Source organism: Stenella coeruleoalba (genome assembly GCF_951394435.1).
Source record: "Stenella coeruleoalba genome assembly, chromosome: 6".
Taxonomy (NCBI): domain Eukaryota; kingdom Metazoa; phylum Chordata; class Mammalia; order Artiodactyla; family Delphinidae; genus Stenella; species Stenella coeruleoalba.
Genome location: NC_137151.1, coordinates 62,493,902 through 62,514,003, shown reverse-complemented (window position 1 = coordinate 62,514,003; position 20,102 = coordinate 62,493,902). Strand labels below are relative to the sequence as shown.

Sequence of the window (20,102 nt, the reverse complement as noted above, 5' to 3'; positions counted from 1 at the left end):
GCATTCCCAACACTCTGTTCCTGGTAAGTTTTCTCTTAAGAACTACTAGTAACATATTCTACTATTTGTCCTTTTTTGCTGTTTGCCTTCTGCCCTCTGTCATAAACTGTTTTACGTTTATCTGGAGAGAGTGATAAATTTTGTATTTTCTGTCTAATTTTTAAACTGTTTTCATTAAATTCTTGATAATGGTTAACATTTAAAATATTTTAAAAAACTATTTTTCTGAAGGGCATTCCAGTAAGAGGGAATAAATGAACAAAAACCTAGAGCTATGAAGCATAGAGTGTGTTTAGAAATAATTAGTAGTTTGCTGTTGCTGGGACATAAAATCTAGATGAAAGTAGAGGCATAAGCAAGGAGCGGATAGTCTGTTTCCAGGAAACCAAGAATAGACTGATATGAAGAAACACTGTAAAATGGAGGCCGGTACTTGTTTTACTTCCTCCATAAGGTACATACTCATGCATCACTGTCCCCCATTCCAGGACAAACTTGAGAGCTATCTTTTCTATATTTTCCCCCTTTTGGTCCCCCAAAGCAGAAAAGGCATAGCGTGGGTCACATTTCCTCACCTTTTTAAGTCCCAATGGACCTCAACCTTCAAAGAACATTCGGATAATCTAAAGTATTGTTTTTATTTTTTATTTTTTGCGGTATGCGGGCCTCTCATAAGCTAATGATGTAACCATAGAAGTGCTTCCTAATTATTTGGAAGATTCTTATAGGTAGAATTAAACTCAGAAGGGTATCTTCCTAAAGCACAACTTTGAGTAACCATAGTTTCTAAGAATAAGCGCTCTGTAATTAGGAGAACTCCACAGGTCAGAAGCAGATCAGTGTAAATTACAGGCCAGCAGAGGAGGGAAAGGTCCCTCCAGGACTGAGGGAGACTGAGATTCTCCTGGCTATACCATTAACCTGTGCCCAGTGATGAGGGCTTGGTAGTCAACACCAACTCTACAGTGGATACCTATTCTTAGGTCTTCAATAAAGTGTCAACGTGGGCTACCAACTCTACAGTGGATACCTATTCTTAGGTCTTCAATAAAGTGTCAACGTGGCCTCTCGCGTTGCAGAGCACAGGCTCCAGACGCACAGTCCCCGGACGCACAGGCTCAGCGGCCATGGCTCACAGGCCCAGCCGCTCCGCGGCATGTGGGTTCTTCCCGGACCGGGGCATGAACCAGTGTCTCCTGCATTGGCAGGCGGACTCTCAACCACTGTGTCACCAGGGAAGCCCTAAAGTATTGTTTTTAAAACCTCAGAAAGTTTCTTGACTCATGGAAATAAATAGCTAGAAATATGGGTTTCTACTGAAAAATAATAGTAAAGAATGGAGGCTTGGACAGATTTTGAGGAGTTTTGAAAGCTGGGCAAAATCGCTGAGACTATGCAAAAGACAAATAAAGTCATATCTCCCCAATTAGAAAGTAAGTTGTTTTGGCAATGAATTGTGTTTTATATAATTTTAATCCTCTGAAGCACCTACTGTAATGTTGGGTGCATAATAAGGACTCAATATCTTTTTGCGTTTGGGCTGATTTTTATGAATACTAGACTAAGAGTCTGGTGGTCTTAACTCTATTATGGGCAATCACTAACTCTATATTATCCAGTTTCCTAATTTATAATAGGAATACATCTGTTCTGTGGTGCTTATAGGAATGTTATGAGGATCTAAAAGCTGTTTAGAAGTTAAAAGGACTCAAAAAACATAAGGTAGTGATAGCTACTGATAGCGAAATTACTACTCTAATCTGTTTAAATAAATACTTTTAAAATGAATTATTAAACTTAGGCCTCTTTGGAATAAAAACATCATATTATTAAAGTAGTTAGGAATAAGTACGCTTGTTTTTGCAATGAGTGAACTCCAGAGTGAGTAAAAATGTCATTTGAGTCTTTGTATACAGTTCCTGTTAGTAACAGGTATCATTTGTTGGATGCTCACCGTGGACAAAGCACTGTTTATAGGGCTTTACATGTAGTGTTATGTCATTCAGTCTTCACACCATGAGACAGATACTATTATTCCAAACTTACAGATAAGGAAATTGAACTCAAAGAGTTTAAGTAGCTTGCCAAAGTCACACAAATAGTAAGGATTGATCCTGACCTAGAATCCAGGCTGTCAGTTACAGTCTATGTTCTGAACCATTACATTAAATTTCCTTAACAATGTCTAAAAAGGTACTATCTCTGACCCCTATTTGAAATGAATGACACTTTATTGAAGACCTAAGAATAGGTATCCACTGTAGAGTTGGTGTTGACTACCAAGCCCTCATCACTGGGCACAGGTTAATGGTATAGCCAGGAGAATCTCAGTCTCCCTCAGTCCTGGAGGGACCTTTCCCTCCTCTGCTGGCCTGTAATTTACACTGATCTGCTCCTGACCTGTGGAGTTCTCCTAATTACAGAGCGCTTATTCTTAGAAACTATGGTTACTCAAAGTTGTGCTTTAGGGAGATACCCTTCTGAGTTTAATTCTACCTATAAGAATCTTCCAAATAATTAGGAAGCACTTCTGTGGTTACATCATTAGCTTATGAAGCCTTTGAGAACAGGGAAAACACCAACCATGTCTTACTCAACTTAAGTCCACAGCACATAAAAAATGTTTATTAAATGAATGAATAAATGCATAATGAACAGTTAATTCTAGATCTCATTTGTCCTCCCAATGATATTACCTGTGTTAAAATAATATTTACTTACTGCTTTGCCGATATTTTCTTATTTAATACTTTTATCTTTACTGTACATGGTATAGATTGAAGAACACATGATAATTTTCAACCTGTTGTACATTACTGAATATCAGCAAATTAAATTTGTGCTACCACATAAAGGTCTACAGTGAATGCCTTATGTGAATAATAGTTTTAAAATGTGCATAAGAACAGGAATTAAGCTTATTTCATATCACACAGTATGGCCCACATTCATCACAGTGCCTAGCATATAGTAAGTAAATGTGTGTTAAATAAAGAAATAAGAATAGGAAGTCTTTGATTAATCTTGAATCAAATGGATATATACCAAGACTTTTACAAATATCCAAGTTTACTAACATCATGATAACAATTTTCCCTGTAGAAAAATGTCAGACAACGTATCTGGGGATATTAAGAATCTACTGGGAGATAGGTATATATGCCTCCACACTTTTTTATCTATACTGTCTCTTAACCTCATGGTCTCTGATACAGCAGGTTTTGCCTCCATCTTGTATTACAGTTTCTTCTTCTCTCTAAGCCCTTACCACAAGCTTGTTTAAATGGTCAAGACTCTCTCATTCTAAAATAAAATAAAATCATGTAAATTTTAAAAGTTATTCCTTTGATTTTATCCTTTTCTTAAGTTTCTTTTGTAATTTCTTCCTTGAATTCGTTGCTGATCTTCTTTAAAAGATAACGTGCTCACTGTCTCCCATTTCCACTGCTCAGTCATCTTAAAGCATCATCTCTGGTTTCCACCTTTACTTTTCTCTCTCAAAAATCACCAGTGTTCTCTTAATTGCCAAGTTCAGTGGCCCTATTTTACTTGATATCTGCATCATTTCCTAATTCTTTAAGAGTCGTCATTCCCTGGCTTACAAAAGTCCAAGCTACTTTCCTCCCAACCATATGATCTTCTCAAATAGCTTACAAGAAGCCTGAAGTCCTTCTCAACTTCTCTAATTGGAAGCCCCTCATCAAATTTACTGCCAAATCCTGTAGCTTTTATCTCCTAAATCTGTCTCCAATCTTGACCATCCCCCCACTCCTCATCCTATTATTTCACCAGTATCAATAGAATTACCATCTGAAACACATTTCCATGGTGGGGAGAAGGGCAGTCTTTATCATGAGCAACTTGATTGTCTTGAGATCTATTTCACCAGTCTAATATCTCATGACTTATTTCAGTTCTAATCACATAGTTCCATGAAGTTTATACCTTTTGACTCCATAATTTCTTATTAGAAATTCTCTTCTTATCCCTGTCATTCTCTGCAAAATCTAGCAAAACAAAAAAAGGAACTTTGAGTTGTCTTTCAAGACACTGTCAGTTTATTCATTCAAACATATTGTTGTTTGTTGCTCATGATACCTAGCAATTCTTATTCTGGGTAAGGCTCTGAGACTCCCCTAAGTACAATTACTACCTGCATAACATGAAATGTCTATATTGCACTCTATTTCTCTGTTGTGTATCTGTCTATCCTACTTACTAATCTTGTGAGCAACTTGAGAACAAGACCTGTGGTCATATACACCTTTGTACTTCTAGTAACTAGCACTGTACCTGGCACAAATGAGGTGCTTGATCAATGTTAATTGGCATCATGTAAGTTAATCTCACTTTTCCTGAATACATTTTTATCAGTTATATTTTTTGCAAGTGTACAGATAGAATAAACTAAGCAAGCCTATTCCTAAGTCAAATTAAGTTAGCAGCTTAATCTTTAATGAAGCTTCTCCTCCCTGGGGAGAGGGCAGGGAGGAAGGAAGGTGGAGGAGAAAAGAAAACAGTCAGAATTTTCGTATCATGGCCTGACAGATGCTCAGGGAACACTTTGTAGAGTCCCATCCGGGTATTGACTGGGGGTGTCCCCTTGCCTATTTCCTTGTCTTGAGCTATATAGTTCCTCAGGACCATGATTCCTGTGAGATGGCAACTACTCTGCATGAAGAGTACTACCATCTAGCCAACGGATACCCAAATTCCCTCTCCCTTATTACACCTAATTGATCACCAGATACAACCAGTGCTACCTTGTCTTTGTCTACTCTGCATCCCCACCACCTCCACCCAATGTCAGACCTCCATCATCTCTCAGTTTTACTGCTACAGCCTCCAAAAAGGGCTCCCACATTCATATTCTCCTCACTAGTCCAGTTCCCACATAATGATAAGTGGTCTTTCTAAAAGGTAAATCTGGCCATAGCTCTCTCAGCTTTCTAACCTTTCAGGAGCTTCCCATTGCTCCCAGTCTATACTTCTTAACATGGCCTACAAGTACCTGCAAAAGTGACCATTACTGACCTTTCCAGCCGCATGTAATAGTACTTCCCACCCCTCCCCAGCCAACTACACTGATCTATTGTTTCCTAAAACTCCTCATGCTTTATCAGGTTCTGATCTTCATTCCTGTTCCCTTTATCTGGGATATTCTCTTACCCCATATTTCTTCACCTGACTCACTCCCACCCCAACTCATCCTTCTGGCCCCAAATGTCACTTTTTTCTACCCTGTTCTTCTTAGACTGAGTTAGGTGGTGCTCTCAAAATACCCTATACTTACCCTATCGTAGTGTGTAGCAATTGTTGCTTGTCTTGTCTTATTTTGAGCCCATTAGGTACTGGGCCTATTATATTCACTATTTTATTTTTTCAGGTCCTAATTTTGATGTTTAGCATATACTAATATTTTTTAGCTGAAAAGATCAAATATCAGCAATTACACATATTACAAATTATAACTGTTACGGAAATTGTTGCCATGTATCCAGTAAGCAAATGACATATTCCACGTGTTATCTTGTTCAATCCTTATGACAACCATGTAAAGTAGGGATCATTCTACAAATTAGAAACTTCAGCTTATGGAGGTCAAGATAACTGCCTAAAGTCCATAAAACCAGTCGTTGTGATTCAAACCCAAGCTTGTCTGACTCAAAAGAGAACTCTTCACCCTTTCACTGTAGTTATACAGTTCCCCTATCCAGTAGACACTTTAAAAATATTTGTTAAATATGTTATCATTTAACATTAAAAATTAATGTCAAAAGAATATTAGAGATTCTGCACTCATTCAGCAAAATAAATTTAACAATGGAAATTATTTGGTTTACAATTTTGCTTTCTAGCTTGGGAATTATAAATGCAATTTTGCAATTTTTTGCTTCTAATTCATTTGCAATCACAATAATTTTCTCTTGGCCCATTATGTGATGAGAGGTTATAATACCTCCTTTGTTCCTTTATAGCTAATCATCTATATAAAAATTCACTTTTGACATACTTTAAAGCAGAATTCAGAGTATATCAGAGCTGTATTTCTTCACCTTTACCCCTACCTTAGGCAAGTGTTTGAATGACAGTAGATTTCACAATTAATAAGAAAATTTTATATTAAATGGGAATAATCCACCAAAGATTGTCGTTCCAATGTAAAGCTCGATGAAGAAATCATCTGAGTTGTAGGGATGATATGGGAATTAATGAGTTAATATTTGACTTTTCTAACTGCTCTGTGGAAATGCTAAATCTCAGTACAGAGTCTGTTCCTTTGATATCATATTGTTGCCTTGCTGAGAGTTTTTAATAGAAGTCATTTTAATTTTTAATATGCTTAGTGTACACTAGAAATATTTACTAATGCACAGTGTATACAATGAAATATTAATACTAATATTTTTAAGGTTGTTGGCATCTCAACTGTATGATTTAAGATATATATCTTAAATATATATGTTAATATATATATATAACAGTAAAATTTCCACCTTTAATATAGTATATGCCTAGCTTTTAAAATATGTATTTTTTCAGAAATAAAAAATACATATGTGTATACATATATATATATATATATATACACACATATTCTGTATCCTTTTGACCCTTAAATTCCAGATTTTTTTTTTTTTTTTTTTTTTTTTTTTAGCGGTACACGGGCCTCTCACTACTGTGGCCTCTGCCGTTGCGGAGCACAGGCTCCGGATGCGCAGGCTCAGCGGCCATGGCTCACGGGCTTAGCCGCTCCGCGGCATGTGGGATCTTCCCGTACCAGGGCACGAACCCCCGTCCCCTGCATCGGCAGGCGGACTCTCAACCACTGCGCCACCAGGGAAGCCCCAGATTTATTTTTAACATATTTTTTATCACATTATAAATTGAACTTCTAGTAAACACTATAAATAAGCTCATTGTAACAAACCAAGTCTAAAATAAAAGCATAAACATCCTACGATCAAGTCAGAGAACAACAACAAAAAAACCCATTTAATCACTTACTCAAAGAAATATTGTGGAGTGTACTATTTGCTTTGTTTTGCTTCACCCTCAAGGTCAAAATCATTTACTATAGTACAGAACATTTTTAAAAAGCATGAAATGTTGCATAAATCCATTGAGGAGGAAAAATGCTCTTCCCATCAGGGTTGCAGTTATTAAGTGGTTATTGAATGCCCTGATGTACAAGGCAAAGTGGATGCTTCAGATACGCTGTGGTTCCCGCATTCTCTCTGCTCACTTATTGTCAGCCTGCCAAAAATACATGGACAATATAAGTCCTTACAGAAATTGAGCTATTGAGAGTTACATGGAAAATATACATATTTTTAAATGAACTAGCTCATTTGGAAATTAGTAAATTAAAGGTTGATTAATGGCTTAATAAACATTAAAATGGATATTTAAATAGTCTATTAATCTCAAAGACCATGAGAACCAATTGCTTTATTATGTGAATGGTGAATTTCAAAATAAAATTAAATTTCAATGTAAGAAAAAAAAAGGAAAAATTAATTGTCCTTACTGGTTTTTACATCAATACAAGTACTTTTTTGAGAATGTTTTAGTTTTGCTGTTATCCAATTTATTTAGTATTTTATCTGAATTCTTATCTCATGTGCTAATATAGAGATGGACTCTTTCCATACATCTAAAAATTCTTCCCTTTTTGAGTAATAGTGTTATTACTCCAACCAAATAAAGAACTCAGAACCACATCATCTTTGATTTCAACAATGAGAAATATAAGAATACATTGATAAAAGTATATTGGTTGTGAGAGTTTTAATACCATTCTTTTAGTCTGTGATGAATCAAAGAAAAATTAAATAAGAACATTGATAATTTGAATAATATAAATAGCAAAAATGTTATAAATGTATGTTATCTCAAAAATTATATGTACAGAGAATTCTTATTTTCAGTGGCCCATGGTATTGATATATTTATACAAATTTCAAAGTAAGTCTCAATAAATTCAAACAAGCAGACATTGTAGGGCTATTATACCAATAAATTCAAGATAGAAGATATCATATAGGGTTATTAGCTAATCACAATGCAGTTAAATGAGAAATTAATAATAAAATGATAGAAAAAATATAACCACTTGAAAAATTAAAAATGTCCTCCCAAACAGTAAGAACTTCTTCTTCCAAAATCTATGAAATTGGACCAAGCAGTCACTGAATGTCTTACTATTAACAAGGATGATCAAGAAAGGATGAAAGAACATGACAAAGAACTTAGTTTGAGAAATTAGAAAAGGAACAACAAAACAAAGGGAACATAATAAAGAGAAATTAATGAATTATCAATGTAGCAGATGATATTAGTATAGCACGTGGTTCTTAGGGAAAAAATATCAATAAAACACACAAGCTTTAGTGTTGTCAGCAGAATCCTAAGATGATGCCAATGACTCAATAAGCTAGAGTTCAGTTTGTTAATTTTTTATGTATTTTAATCTATTTGTTTAATACATTTATTATTTAATTTTACTTATTAATGTTCTTTATTTAGCTCATCAGTCAAAACCCTTGTTGCCTCCCGTGCATTGCCTGGGCAAACTTCAGTTCAGTCACTTCTGTATCTGTTTCATTTTGTGTGTTTTTCTTTTCTTTTTCATACTAATTCTATTTATTTACATTATGTATGGACTTATAGAAAAAACACTAACTTTTTTCTCTGGTTAGCATAATTTATCTAGAGTATATTAACTGGCCTGAGCCTACTTGCCTGTGGTTTGGTCTTTCTAACATTCACTTGTCATTTTATCTGATGTCAGTATGACAAAGGTGGGGCAAGTTTCCCTCGCTAGTGTAAGAATCAGGGTCTATCAAGGGAGTCAGCGAGGATGTGGTTTACCAGGCTTCTTTTGCAAAATGTTGCTTTAGGGAGGTATTTAAACCGGATATGAATACTAACTTTAAAACTCGAACCTGTAATCATGTCCCATTCCTGAAATGTATACAAACTCCTACCAATCCCAAACATTAAACTGCTTCATTTTGAAAATTGATACATACTTAAATTAAAATGTGCCTTTGGGCCTCTTGTTCCAGTCTGGGTTCATTGTTTGCGGTTCTGCATCATCACTTTAGCATGAGCCACACCTGTAATTCATCATCTATGAGTCCAGTTTAGGTTTTTCAAAGAGGACAAAGATTTTAAAGAACCTTATAAGGCAACCTGAATTTAGCATCCTTCCAGAAATTTATATCCCAAATACACCCCCCCCCCCGTTTTTTGGCCACGCCCATGGCATGCGGGATCTTAGCTCCCCAAACAGGGATTGAACCTGTGCCCCCCACTAGACCACCAGGGAAGTCCCAATACCCCTTTTTAAAAATAATTATTCACACCTAATTTTACAATGAGTTTTTTTTAATGTGTTTGTATATGTATGAGAGATTTGTCTTTATTTAGTTTATGCAATGATTTCAACTTAGTTTTTATGAATACAATAAATAACTTTGTTTTCAAACTCATTTTATCAAATTATGCAAGAGTAAATTCTGTAATTACATTAATTTACAATAGTACAGGTTGATTTGAACACAAACATAACTTATTTTTGATAAGTACACAACTCACCAGGTGGAAGAAGAGATGTACAGGTGTACTAGAGTGTAGCCCACCTCCTGAGAAAATATCAGCACACCACTGGCATCAGTCATTGTGTTCTACAGAGAAAATGCCAAGCATCGTTAGCTTGGTAAGTCAGTTAGTATGGAGGTGGGATAAATAAAAAGAAGTACGCGCCGAAAGAATTGTGCCGATAAAGTGTTGAAGATGAGAGCGTAATTATTCTTCTTCCACAAAAAGCCACTATAAGCAAAAGCCAGAGAACATTAAGAAGTTCACCTTGACTAAAGGACAGCTTCTGTGAAAGATAGATTTGGGAAATTTGGTTAGAAAGCTAAGTTGGAGACAGAAATTTCATTTGGTAGTGATATCTGAAACAGAGGTATCATTCATTCACCAAATATTTATTGGGCATGTAGCATAATTCAGGTTTTGTGTTCCACAAAGGTCTAGAATTAGGTGAGGCGAGAATAAGGATGAACTTATTATTTATAGCTGTCCAAAAAAAAGTGACAGTAGTCAACAGAGAGTTCATAAGAATTTGGAAGATGAAACTGAGAGAAGAGTTATTTCAAAGGTAGAATTAAATGACTTTACTGTCAATATTTGAAATAAATAAGACAAGGAGGTTTGAGTCTAGATGCTGAAAGAATGATATTGCGAAGAATCGGAATCAGGAACTTGGTTTAAAAAGTAGGTTTAGGATAGAAAAAAAGAAAAAAAAAGACATCTTTAATTAAGAGCATGCTGAATTGAAGTGACACTAGGCATACTTCTACTTTCCTGCCATAGTCCAGGCAGATCATGGAATATAATTACATTGCTTAAGATGTGTTTGGAAATTAATTTGTAAACATCTAGAATATCACTTGTCTATACCTGGGAACTTTCCAGGAGCACATCTTCCAACTGACTACTAATAATGGGCATTTAATCATCTTTTATATCCTTTTAAAATTTCCAAAATGTAGATTGATTCCCAGCTGTATGCATTAAAGGGAAAATATGCTTAGAAGTAGAGTAACTGGTAACATATTACAAAGTTGGGTTATAAGACAAGAATAGATAATTTTAAAGAATATTCTTAAGAATAAAGTTGGATATATTGGCGACAGCTCTCATCTGGAGAAAGTCTGACCCAGTAAGACCTGGAGTAACTATACATAAAAAAAAGGTATCAATTTATTTTATCATCATCTAGGCAAGCCACATCAGGGGAGGATATTTAGGGAGGCAATAAGTAGACATAAATTAATTTTATGTTATTTTAGGTTCACATCAGTACTCACAGTTGCTAACTGAAAACTGAAATCTGGGTTATCAATAATATTTAGTAATGGATACAAAGTTTGATAAGGAGCCTGATATCTAGCACTATGTGTGAAGAACTGTGATAAGCAAAAGCTGGATTTGTTCAGAAATTTTAAAGACTTTTCAAGCAGTCTTTTTTTTTTTAAAAAAATTTCTCTGTGAGTTAAAGTAATATTATACCAAAATGTTTTATTATTGCTTGTGCTTAAGTTACTATTATGACATTTGCTTTATAACAAGTATATAATTCGTTTGGCATAATTACTGTAAACAAAGATTAAATAGAACTCATGTCTACACATATCCAAAAGTTAGTTTTTTGCATCTGATGAATTAATTTTCATGAAGACACTGAATATATGTATTATGTAAAATTCCATTATTGGTTTATGTTATAAACAAGGTGCCTTTGTTTTTGTGTTTCACTTCAAGATTGAATGGTAGATTCTCTTCATCTGTTAGACTCATCTTGATAGTTTTTCTATGGTTTATTTCCGCTTTTAAATTGATGGAAGAATTATAAGCATGTGAATACACTGTTTCTTTTATTTCAGAAACAGCGTGGTTGCACAGAAGTCAGAGCATGGGCTTTGGGCTCAGCAATAATTCTCTCAAATCTTGGCTTTCTCACTTGTTGGTTATATGACATTAGACAAGTTACTTAACCTGTCTAAACCTTAATTTTATCATTTGTAAAGTGATAATGATTATCACTAACTTCCCCTCTCCCACCCCTCCCTCTGGGGCTTCTCTAATTCATAGGACAGTGGTTTGCTTAGTACATGTTTTTGATGGCCGTTTGAAACTTCATAACATAGCAGTCTGACTTCATACATTGCAAATTATGGTAAAGGAGTTACCATAGATGATTTCCTTATTTCCCCTTCTTATTCATTCTTTCTTTTTAATCTTAAAATCTCTTCATTTCAAGGAGAATCCAGAATCAGTTCATTGTACTAATCCTTCCTTGCTAGGCTATTTCTTAGGTACCAAAATAAAAGTGATTTACTTTTTATGTCCATCTCATGCTCAGAAACTTAATGAAAGCAGTAGCTCATCCGAAGGCAGCACTGTAGACATTGGAGCACCTGCTGAGGAACAGCCTGTAGTGGAACCTGAGGAAACCCTTGAACCTGAAGCCTGTTTCACTGAAGGTAAAGAACGTGATCTTCATGTTAATCTTCCCTTTATAGAGTGCATTTTTTTTTTAGCTGTTGATCACCCAAAATGGACCACTCAGAATAGAACTTTGTAGTCAATCTATTTCAATTACCTCTTATATGCCAACAGATTTAAAATCTCATGTTATAGTTTGGTTATATCTGCCCATTATGTGTAAGGGACCATGAACATGGAGAAAAGATATTTTAATGTAATCAAAACTAATGACTAATTTATAATATTTCAAATAAAATGGTGATTTCGCAATAAGTTGGCATCTTAAACACTAGTCAAAATTCTCATACACAAAAGTTACTTTAGAAGTAATTTTTTAGCTATTAAAGTCAAATGAGTTGCAAATGCTCAGATGTATTTTTTTAACAAAATCATTATTTTCCAATGCTTGCTGGGTGAAACAGGAAATAAGCACTGCCCAATACCTGATCCCTGCACAGTATCTAGTTCAGCCTGGCACAATATGGACAATAAGTCTAAGAGCTTTGTTTCCTCCATGATTAGTATTTCCCATGGTCTGAGTTTCTTGGGAATTTGAGTTTTGAAGGTATGAATATATTTGCATATTCTCTATTTTGTGATTTTTTTCCTCATAGGCCTGATATATATTTTCTCCCTCTTTTCCTGTATAAATTATACACATCACTCAAAGTCCTCAGAACTACCTTCATCCGACCATGGTGGAAAAAACTTCTTATTCCTCTGAACAGCTATAAATAAAGATATTCTTTAATTCACCTGATAACTAATCATGTATTATCTTATGAGGGTTCTTCTCTTTCTCATTTGAACTGTTATATATATCTTTACTGGCTTTCTTCCTTCCTTCCCTTCTTTCCCTTCCCCTCCTTTCTCCCTTTTCTTCAAGCATACCTGATTTTTTTTTTTGACTTGAGGCAGGGTTCTTTTGTTTATATCTGTTTTTAAAAACCAGATTGTAGGTTTCCTGGGGGCAAGTCCACGTTCTGTACCTTTTTACATTTTTTCTCTTTTTCTTTTTTTTTAATATCCTCCATGGTGATTACAAAGGTGCTCGCAAATTTCTCTTGATTTAATTATTTTTTTAATTTTATTTTTTTATTGGAGTATAGTTGATTTACAATGTTGTGTTAATTTCTGCTGTACAACAAAGTGATTCAGCTTTATATATATACATTCTTTTTTATATTCTTTTCCATTATGGTTCCTGTTGATTTAACTCTTGTTAGAGTGAGTGAAAGCAGTATAGAGAAGGCAACACCAAATCAAAGCAGGACTAGTCAAATCACATTTTAGTGGACTAAATTAATCTTGAAAATTCTATAAGCTCTTCTAGGAGCACCACAAGAGAACCTAAACAGTAATAAACAGCATTGTTGGGTAAGAACTATATTATTACTCTGCATCCTCTTTAAAAGGGACGTTTTCTGCTTATTATTAATTTCACTTTGAAGTCCTTTCCTAGAGTGACTTCAACAAAGTGCAATAGGATGATGTAGTACAAGGCAAAGCTACTTAACATGTACTTGTACTTTACAACGTTCTTTCTTGGACAATAGCAGTTGGGTCAGAAAAAACAGGTATTATCCAGGGAACCGTTTAAAGAGGCTGAATAATTTTCACAACTTCACTCTGCTAATAGATGTGCTCTTACTACTCCAGGCTTAGAGAGTTATCCTAGCAAGATAGAGATGGCAGTAGCAATGAGAAGATGAATCCAGGACACGCCAAAGGGTATCATTGAAGCAGCAGAAGTTATTTACCTACTCCTGTTTGAACATTATACTTGCAGGCTGTGTACAAAGATTCAAATGTTGTCAAATTAGTGTGGAGGAAGGGAGAGGAAAACAATGGTGGAACCTGAGAAGAACGTGTTTCCGAATAGTTGAACATAACTGGTTTGAGACCTTCATTGTTTTCATGATTCTCCTTAGTAGTGGTGCTCTGGTGAGTGAATATTAAGCAAACGTGCTATAATGCCAAGTCTTAGAATCACCTAATACTAATGACTTATTAATCCTTTCAGTAGCATTGTTTTATTATCCAATGCATTATTTTTCCTGAACCCTCATTCTACATCCATTTCTGTGGAATCAGCCATCACCTCTGTTTGATAGCCCCCAAACTGTTATCTCCATTTGTGATTTCTTCCTTAAACATATGTGCATCGCTATATCCATCCATACATACACCCATCCACCCATATACCCACCCACCCACCCTTCTATCCATCTCCAGTGCATCTTTAATTACCCCACTTCATTCTTACAGACTATATACAATGTATAACTATGCAGTTCTGGATTTACTTTTATTATGTATACATATACTTCTAACAAGCTATTTATTAATTTTTGCTTATTATTAAGTAACCCCCCCAAATTTGTCCCTCTAGTTTATTCATTATAACCAAAGAACATGAGTATTTAATTACTCATATTTTAACAAGAAAGTAAGCATGGCAACTACGGTAAAGTCCTGTGATTGGGTATATATAACTTCTAAGTTCTGATGAATTTTGTTTATGAATGATACTATTATTATCTCTTTATGGACAGTCAAAAAGTACTTAGGAACCACTTCTCTGTCCGTTTTGAATTGGGTCCACTGTTCTTATGCTACTCAGAGAACAATGGATATTGGTAAAAATAAATATTGGGCAGCGTGCCTAAGGGATTATTTAAGGACTGGTTTCTCTCTATATAAAAGTGTTCATCAGAATCAATTTCTATTTATATGAAAATCATTTACAAAAATATAAAGTATAGCATATAGATAGCATTTTAGGAAAATGCTGACACAAATAGACTACTTAAGCCATAAGATAGATGTAGATAGATAGATAGATAGGTAGATAGATAGATAGATAGATAAAGGATGGAAAGGTGATAAAACTTGCCTGATTGAAATGCAATTACTTAGGTTTCTTTAACTTAAAAGTGTATAATTCTAACACAGGCCTATATTTTTCTGCATGTCTCTCTGATGAAATAAATTTTATCTACATGGCACTTTAGACAAGAAATAGTTTTTCACCATTTAAATGAATATATACTTAGATATAAAATATCAAATGAGGTTCATATTAGAAGAAGAATACCTATTAGAGTCTAAATGAGAAGTAAATTCATCTTACCATCCTTGTCACACCATATCTTTGCTGAGAAATATAAACTATCAACAAAATGAAGGGGACAAAGGGAACAAATGAACTCAACTGTATAGTAAAATTAGGCAATGTGATGATCAATTACAATTTCTGCTTTATGAAAAATATAAGCCTTCACTTTTTATTTCTTCAACCTCCTTTCTATGGCAAAAAATTAAAATTAAAAAAGCCAACAGGAGGAAGCAAAAGATATGAAACAAAAGGAATAAATAACTTCAAGTTAGGGTAGCAGCATCAAGATGTGACATCAAGAACTATTTCCTGAACAAGTCAAACTAATTCATTAGAGTTACGCTTTTACTTCTTCCTTCCAGTTATATCAATAGAGAGCATAACTTTTCTCCTGATTCATTAAAAGATCTTTGAGATAAAGAAAAGACAGCGATAGCTACTCTTCCTCTACCCTCCTCTTCCAATGAAGTGTCATATATATAAAATCAGGAAAAGATATTTATATGTGGTCAGAAAAAATAGCTCATAATAGTTGTAATAGTATAATAGTTTCAGAAAGCTAAAATGCATAACTTTTCTTTATAGGCATTTGAGGATATATATATTGATCAGCGAAAGACGATCAAGACAATGTTGGAGTATGCTGATAAGGTTTTCACTTACATTTTCATTCTGGAAATGCTTCTAAAATGGGTGGCATATGGCTATCAGACATATTTCACCAATGCCTGGTGTTGGCTAGACTTCTTAATTGTTGATGTAAGTATCCTCCTATCTTTATCTTCCATTCAAGGTAATTTGTTTTATCTATAAACTAATTCTAAAATAGTGAATCTGTGATCACTCTGTTATGCTGACAGGATATGCTACTTAGTAGACACTAAACTAATTCACTGAATAATAGTGTAGTTTTTGTAAGAAATAAGCTAATTTAATACTGATTTAGCATGGGGGGATGGGATTTGTGGTGGTTATCTAGAATAAAAAGCTGGGAAAAAACGTATCAGAACTTTGTAGGGAGAGTGGTGAAATAGGGTATGTTGTTTAAATTACTTACGTTGTGAATCAGACAGAATCGAGCTTGAATCCCAGCCCCACCACTGATTGGTTGTGTGCCACTGAGTAACTTACTTGGCTTTTGACTCTGTAAAATGATGATATTAGTGCATACAGAGTTAAAGACATTCAATAAACAGTGATGATGGTGGAAGCTAATGTCAATTTTTAAAAATTCTTTTTCATCTTCTCAAAGTTTTTAAAGGATATGTTTAAAGAGTAGATTATATAGATTATAACTCCATTATAGGAAATAAGATGTACGGGGTGTAGTGAAAAACTCTACTTCATTCTGTGATGAGGAGTTTCCCCAGTGTAACTGTAGATTTGCAGCAAGCCCATAATGTACCAACAGCCCTTCACAGAGTTTGTAAACCTAATGATTAATATTTCATCTACCCAAAACAAGTGGCTGCCTTTGAGATTTGTTAAAGGTAAACATCATGTTATATGTTTTAAGTTTGGCATAATTTCAGTTTTAGAAAAGTGTGTTCGAAATATTACAAACTTCATAGGCAACAGTTTTATTACCCAAAGATGATAATCCAGCAGAACTATGCAGATTTCTTATGGAAAGTATTTCTAGAACTAAGGGTCATGCATATACATCATATCTCTTTAATTCTGAAAAAAGGCAAACCCAGGGCTATTTGAAAAGCTTAACAGTGTTACTATGAAATGAGTGAATTGAAAAAAGCCTCAAAAGAGTGATAAGGGGTTCACATCCAACATATACAAACAGCTCATACAACTCAGCATCAAACCAAACAAGCAGCTAAATTTAAAATGGGCAGAACTGAATAGAAATTGTTCCAAGGAGAAAATGCAGATGGCCAATAGGCACATGAAAATATGCTCAACATTGCTAATCATCAGGGAAATGCAAATCAAAACCTCAATGAGGTATCACCTCACACCTTTCAGAATGGCTATCTTCAAAAAGACCACAAATAACAAATATTGGCGAGGATGTAGAGAAAAGGGAACCCTTGTACACTGTTGGTGGGAATATAAATTGGTGCAGCCACTATGAAAAACAGTATGGAGGTTTCTAAAAAAGCTAAAAATAGAATTATCATATGATCCAGAAATTCCACTCCTGGGTATATATCCGGAGAAAGTGAAAACACTAACTTGAAAAGGTACATGCACCCCAATGTTCACAGCAGTATTATTTATAATAATATAAAGATATGGAAGCAACCTAAGTGTCCATCAACAGATGAATAGGGGCTTCCCTGGTGGCGCAGTGGTTGAGAATCTGCCTGCTAATGCAGGGGACACGGGTTCGAGCCCTGGTCTGGGAGGATCCCACATGCCGCAGAGCAACTGGGCCGGTGAGCCACAAATACTGAGCCTGCGCGTCTGGAGGTTGTGCTCCGCAACAAGAGAGGCCGCGATAGTGAGAGGCCTGCGCACCGTGATGAAGAGTGGCCCCCGCTTGCCACAACTAGAGAAAGCCCTCGCACAGAAACGAAGACGCAACACAGCAAAAAAAATTAATTAATTAATTAATAAACTCCTACCCGCAACAGCTTCTGTTAAAAAAAACAACAGATGAATGGGTAAAGAAGATATGATAGATATGTGTATATACATATATATATATGTATATATATATATACACAATAGAATGCTACTTAGCCATAGAAAAGAAATTTTCCCATATGCAACAACACAGATGGACCTGAAATAAGTCAGACAGGAAAAGACAAATACTGTATGTTATCACTTATACGTGGAATCTAAGAGTAAAGCAAACTAGTCAATATAACAAAACAGAAACAGACTCACAGATATAGAGAACAAACTAGTGGTTATCAGTGGGGAGAGGGAATGGGGGAGGGGCACAATAGGGGTAGGGGATTAAAAGGTACAAGCTACTATGTATGAAATAAATAAGCTACAGGGATGTATTATACAGCACAGGGAATATAGCCAATATTTATTATAACTTTAAATGGAGTATAATCTATAAAAATTTTGAACTACTATGTGGTACAGCTAAAACTAATATAATATTGTAAATCAAATATACCTCAATAAAAAAAAGAAAGAAACCTCAAAAGAATAATTGCTTCAGCATGTCACAAAGAGAAAGTTTCTAATATTTGAGATTTCAAGCATTAGAAGTTATATCATATTTCAACTGCTCATAATTTTTCACACTAGGCTTTAAATCTAAATATAATTTAATCCTTTTGAAAATTCCTGAGCTTTGCTTTTCTCTTTTATGCTTATTCCATGTCTGAATTTTTTAGTGGAAGAATGATGATTTTATTTATTATTACGAGTTGGTTTTTAATAGCCATTTCCGAAATATTTTAGGAAAATAATTCTGAAGGGAATTTTATAGTTTTGCAATAATAATACTTCTATTTTTCACGGTTCTATTTTAATTACTTCATAAGGATCAGCATAGCACTCTAAAAAAAGACAAAAGGAATTATAGCACATCTCAAGTAAACTAAAAAGCATATTAAACATAAGCCAACTTAATACACTTAAACATAGAAAATTTTGCAAAAATAGTATCCAGTGTATTTGGAACTATCCAATACCAGCTATTCTCAAACCAAAGAAATTCTAACTCTGGATACAGAGTTTTGGTCTTTATTTAGAGAATTACACATCTAAAATTTTTATTTCTTAGTTTTAGTTGCATATTTCATGCAAATGAAGTTAGTTTATTTATTTCTTTATTTGGTAAACATTTATTGACTGGCGATTTTGGGCCAAGTACCATGGCAGAAGCTCTAGATTAGTATAAAAATTTTGAGTAAGTTTCATGATGGAATTACTTTTAAGTTACATTATTTACGTAGGAATAAACTTTAGATAAGTGAAAACACAAAGTATTAGCAAGACAACAAAAATTCATCTTCAAAAAATCAACCTCAAAATTAATATGACAGCGCATTAATTTCTGTGGGTATCAATTATAATTAGTTGAAAATACCAACACAGGATAGATATTTCTTGCTTTTTCTGGTACAATAGCAGTTTTTATATTTTATTACTAACCATTGGCAAAGCCCTAAATTCAGCAGCAACTTAATAAAATAAAGGAAGAATAATCAATGACATTTTCCTATACCTGGACTTCTTCCTTTTTAAAATCAATTTTTACTTAGGTTTTCTAACTAACTGAGTAATTACTAAATCACATGACATTTAATTTTTTTATTCAACTAGTTTTTAATTAACATCATGAAAGCTACTTTCTTTGCATGCAACTAAAAATATTTCCTTAAAATTTTAAAAGGTTTACTGAAAATATGTAGCCACTCATCTTCTGAGGAATTATAAACAAAAATTGTAATTACCACAATGTTGTAAATAACTATACTTCAATAAAATAAATTATTTTTAATTGTAATTATTGTATTACATAGTAACTACAAATTGAATGACAATGATTCTATTTATTTACTTTTGTGTGTGTGCAGGTTTCATTGGTCAGTTTAACAGCAAATGCCTTGGGTTACTCAGAACTTGGCGCCATCAAATCTCTCAGGACACTAAGAGCTCTGAGACCTCTAAGAGCCTTATCACGTTTTGAAGGGATGAGGGTAAGGAAAATGAAAGAACCTGAAGTATTGTATAGAGCCAAAATTATTAAAGTAAATTTTAAAAAAGGAAAACTCATGCATGCAAAAGGAATGGCAAATCCTTGCAAATTGCTACTTTTTCCTTTTATCTGTTGCATATTTACTTCTAGGTGATATGCAAGAGAACTTAGGCCTCCCTTGAAATGATATAATATCATTTATCTGCCGTGCTCATTAAAATGACTTTATTTCCTAATCCATTTTGGGAGTTTCCTTACAAACCTGTACACAAAAAAACAGATGCACTATTAAAG

General features: G+C 34.3%; 1 protein-coding gene across 1 annotated transcript in view; it reads left to right on the top strand.

Annotated features, from left to right (window-relative positions):
- LOC307187806 (sodium channel protein type 1 subunit alpha) overlaps positions 1-20,102 on the top strand; it is a 204,098-nt gene that overhangs the window by 163,853 nt on the left and 20,143 nt on the right. The window contains exons 24-27 of the mRNA XM_079924343.1: positions 11,939-12,059; positions 13,853-14,007; positions 15,767-15,940; positions 19,687-19,809. Coding sequence (XP_079780469.1) covers positions 11,939-12,059; positions 13,853-14,007; positions 15,767-15,940; positions 19,687-19,809 — 573 coding nt within the window. The remainder of the gene's footprint in view (positions 1-11,938; positions 12,060-13,852; positions 14,008-15,766; positions 15,941-19,686; positions 19,810-20,102) is intronic.